The sequence below is a fragment of the Austrofundulus limnaeus genome, unplaced genomic scaffold, assembly GCF_001266775.1.
Source record: "Austrofundulus limnaeus strain Quisiro unplaced genomic scaffold, Austrofundulus_limnaeus-1.0 Scaffold308, whole genome shotgun sequence".
NCBI lineage: Eukaryota > Metazoa > Chordata > Actinopteri > Cyprinodontiformes > Rivulidae > Austrofundulus > Austrofundulus limnaeus.
Window position 1 is genome coordinate 230,048 of NW_013952710.1, and position 1,760 is coordinate 231,807.

At 39.7% G+C, this 1,760-nt stretch overlaps 1 protein-coding gene and 1 long non-coding RNA gene across 2 annotated transcripts in view; one reads left to right on the forward strand and one right to left on the reverse strand.

Annotated features, from left to right (window-relative positions):
• Positions 1–1,192, reverse strand: part of dgat1b (diacylglycerol O-acyltransferase 1b) — a gene marked incomplete in the record, with an annotated part of 31,760 nt that extends 30,568 nt beyond the window's left edge. The window contains 1 exon segment of the mRNA XM_014021868.1: positions 810–1,192. Within this exon segment, the coding sequence (XP_013877322.1) occupies positions 810–1,069 (260 nt within the window).
• Positions 1,083–1,760, forward strand: part of LOC106527103 (uncharacterized) — a 23,867-nt gene continuing 23,189 nt past the window's right edge. The window contains exon 1 of the long non-coding RNA XR_001311340.1: positions 1,083–1,128. This is a non-coding gene — a long non-coding RNA (uncharacterized LOC106527103). The remainder of the gene's footprint in view (positions 1,129–1,760) is intronic.

Consider the following 1,760-nt stretch of genomic DNA (forward strand, 5'->3'; position numbering starts at 1 on the left):
AAACTGTTCATCTAACTAATGTTCATCTAACTAAGTTTTATAATGTTATATCTGCTAAAAAATTATTTTGATCTTGTTTTTAGAACGATATACTAAGCAAAATCAGAATATGTTGCATTATTAATCTTGTTAACCTGAAAAGTTTTCTTTATTTCAAGAAGTCTTACCAAGTGCAACTGTCAAACTGCAGATTATTAATTGTTATATTAATTGTTATTCCTTTGAAAAGAATAAGGGTCTAATCTAGTATTTTTTAACTTATTTTTAGAGCCCATGACTCAGCATTTAAAAGCAACAACCCTTAGGTGGCACTGAATTATTTATGGAGGATTTTGGTGCCACTTCTTCTAATCAAACCCAAAAGTTAATCAGTTATGCAGTGAGTTCACATGTCCAATCCCTTCATTAAGGCTGAACGGTGTGTGAAGGTTTGTGTGTGCATTTCAGCAACACAACTGCTCAGATTACAAGACCAACACAAAGTGCTGTTAGAAAAGAGGCATGCAACAGGACTTTTCTCCATTTCAGTTTCAAAAATATACTGCTAACATGGGACCCCTTTATTTGATTGAAGATGTTATGGGTTTACAAAGCAAAAAAACATAAAATAAAGAAGTTACTAAGTTGGAGTGAATGAATGTTTGATCCACAGGGAAAAAAAGTCACGTCTGGTCCWACTTGTTGCCACATGAGCCACACAAAACAAGGACACACTTTATTCCTCAGATGTTAGCAGCTGCAGCTTAGTTAGCAAAACTTATAAAGTTTCGCCAAACATTTGTTTCAGTGAGGTTTYCAGCGTCTCTCACCTCAATCGGTCACTTATGTCATTCTTGCGGTTCTTCTCCTCACTTGGCGGCACCAGGGAACCAYCGCGGAACTTCTCCACGCCGCCGCCGCCGCCGCCGCAGGCTCTCAGCTCGGCCGCCGCCGAGCTCCCGTTCACCGGCTGCAGGCTCACTCCTCTCGCCGCTGCCAGAGTCGCCCTTCTCCTGCGCGTCAAGGGCCCGCTTGTTGTTGTTGTTGTTGTTGTTGTTGTTGTTGTTGTTGTTGTGTTCCAGTCCCCCATACTGAGCGAAAAGTGACAGCAGCCAGGCAGGCACAGCTCCCAGCTTTAGGTCACATCCGGTGAGTTCATACTACACTTTGTACTGTAGATGTAAGAAGAGGGAAGTAGCGAACGGGTTGCGAAATGCTCCACCCAAGGTTCAGATTTCCAAACAAAGGTTGGTGTGTAAAAAAAACAAAACACCTGGCTCTTTGAACTAGTTTAACTGGTGGAAACTGTAATCATAAGTTTCAACCTGCATRTGAGGCTTTGCAGCTTGATAATGAAGAGGAGGAGAGGGGAGGGCAATGAAAACATGCAGTAATTTCGGATTTAAAACAGTTTTTATGAACTGTTCTATTTCTTGAGGTGGATTAATTAAATAGCATACAGTTTATGTATATATTTATAGACAAGAATCAAAAGTTTATAGTGGATTTTCTCTAATCCACACTGTTTATGGTTAGTGATCATGACTGACTGCAGCTACTGTATATGTGTATACAGCGGGTAAAATTAGTATTGAACACGTCACCGTTTTTCTCAGTAAATATATTACTAGAGGTGCTAATGACATGAAATTTTCACCAGATGTTGGTAACAACCCAAGTGACCCATACATACAAAGAAATCAAACCATAAATGTCCAGAAATGAAGTTATTTGTAATAATGTGGAATGGCACAGGGAAAAAGTATTGAACACACTTACTG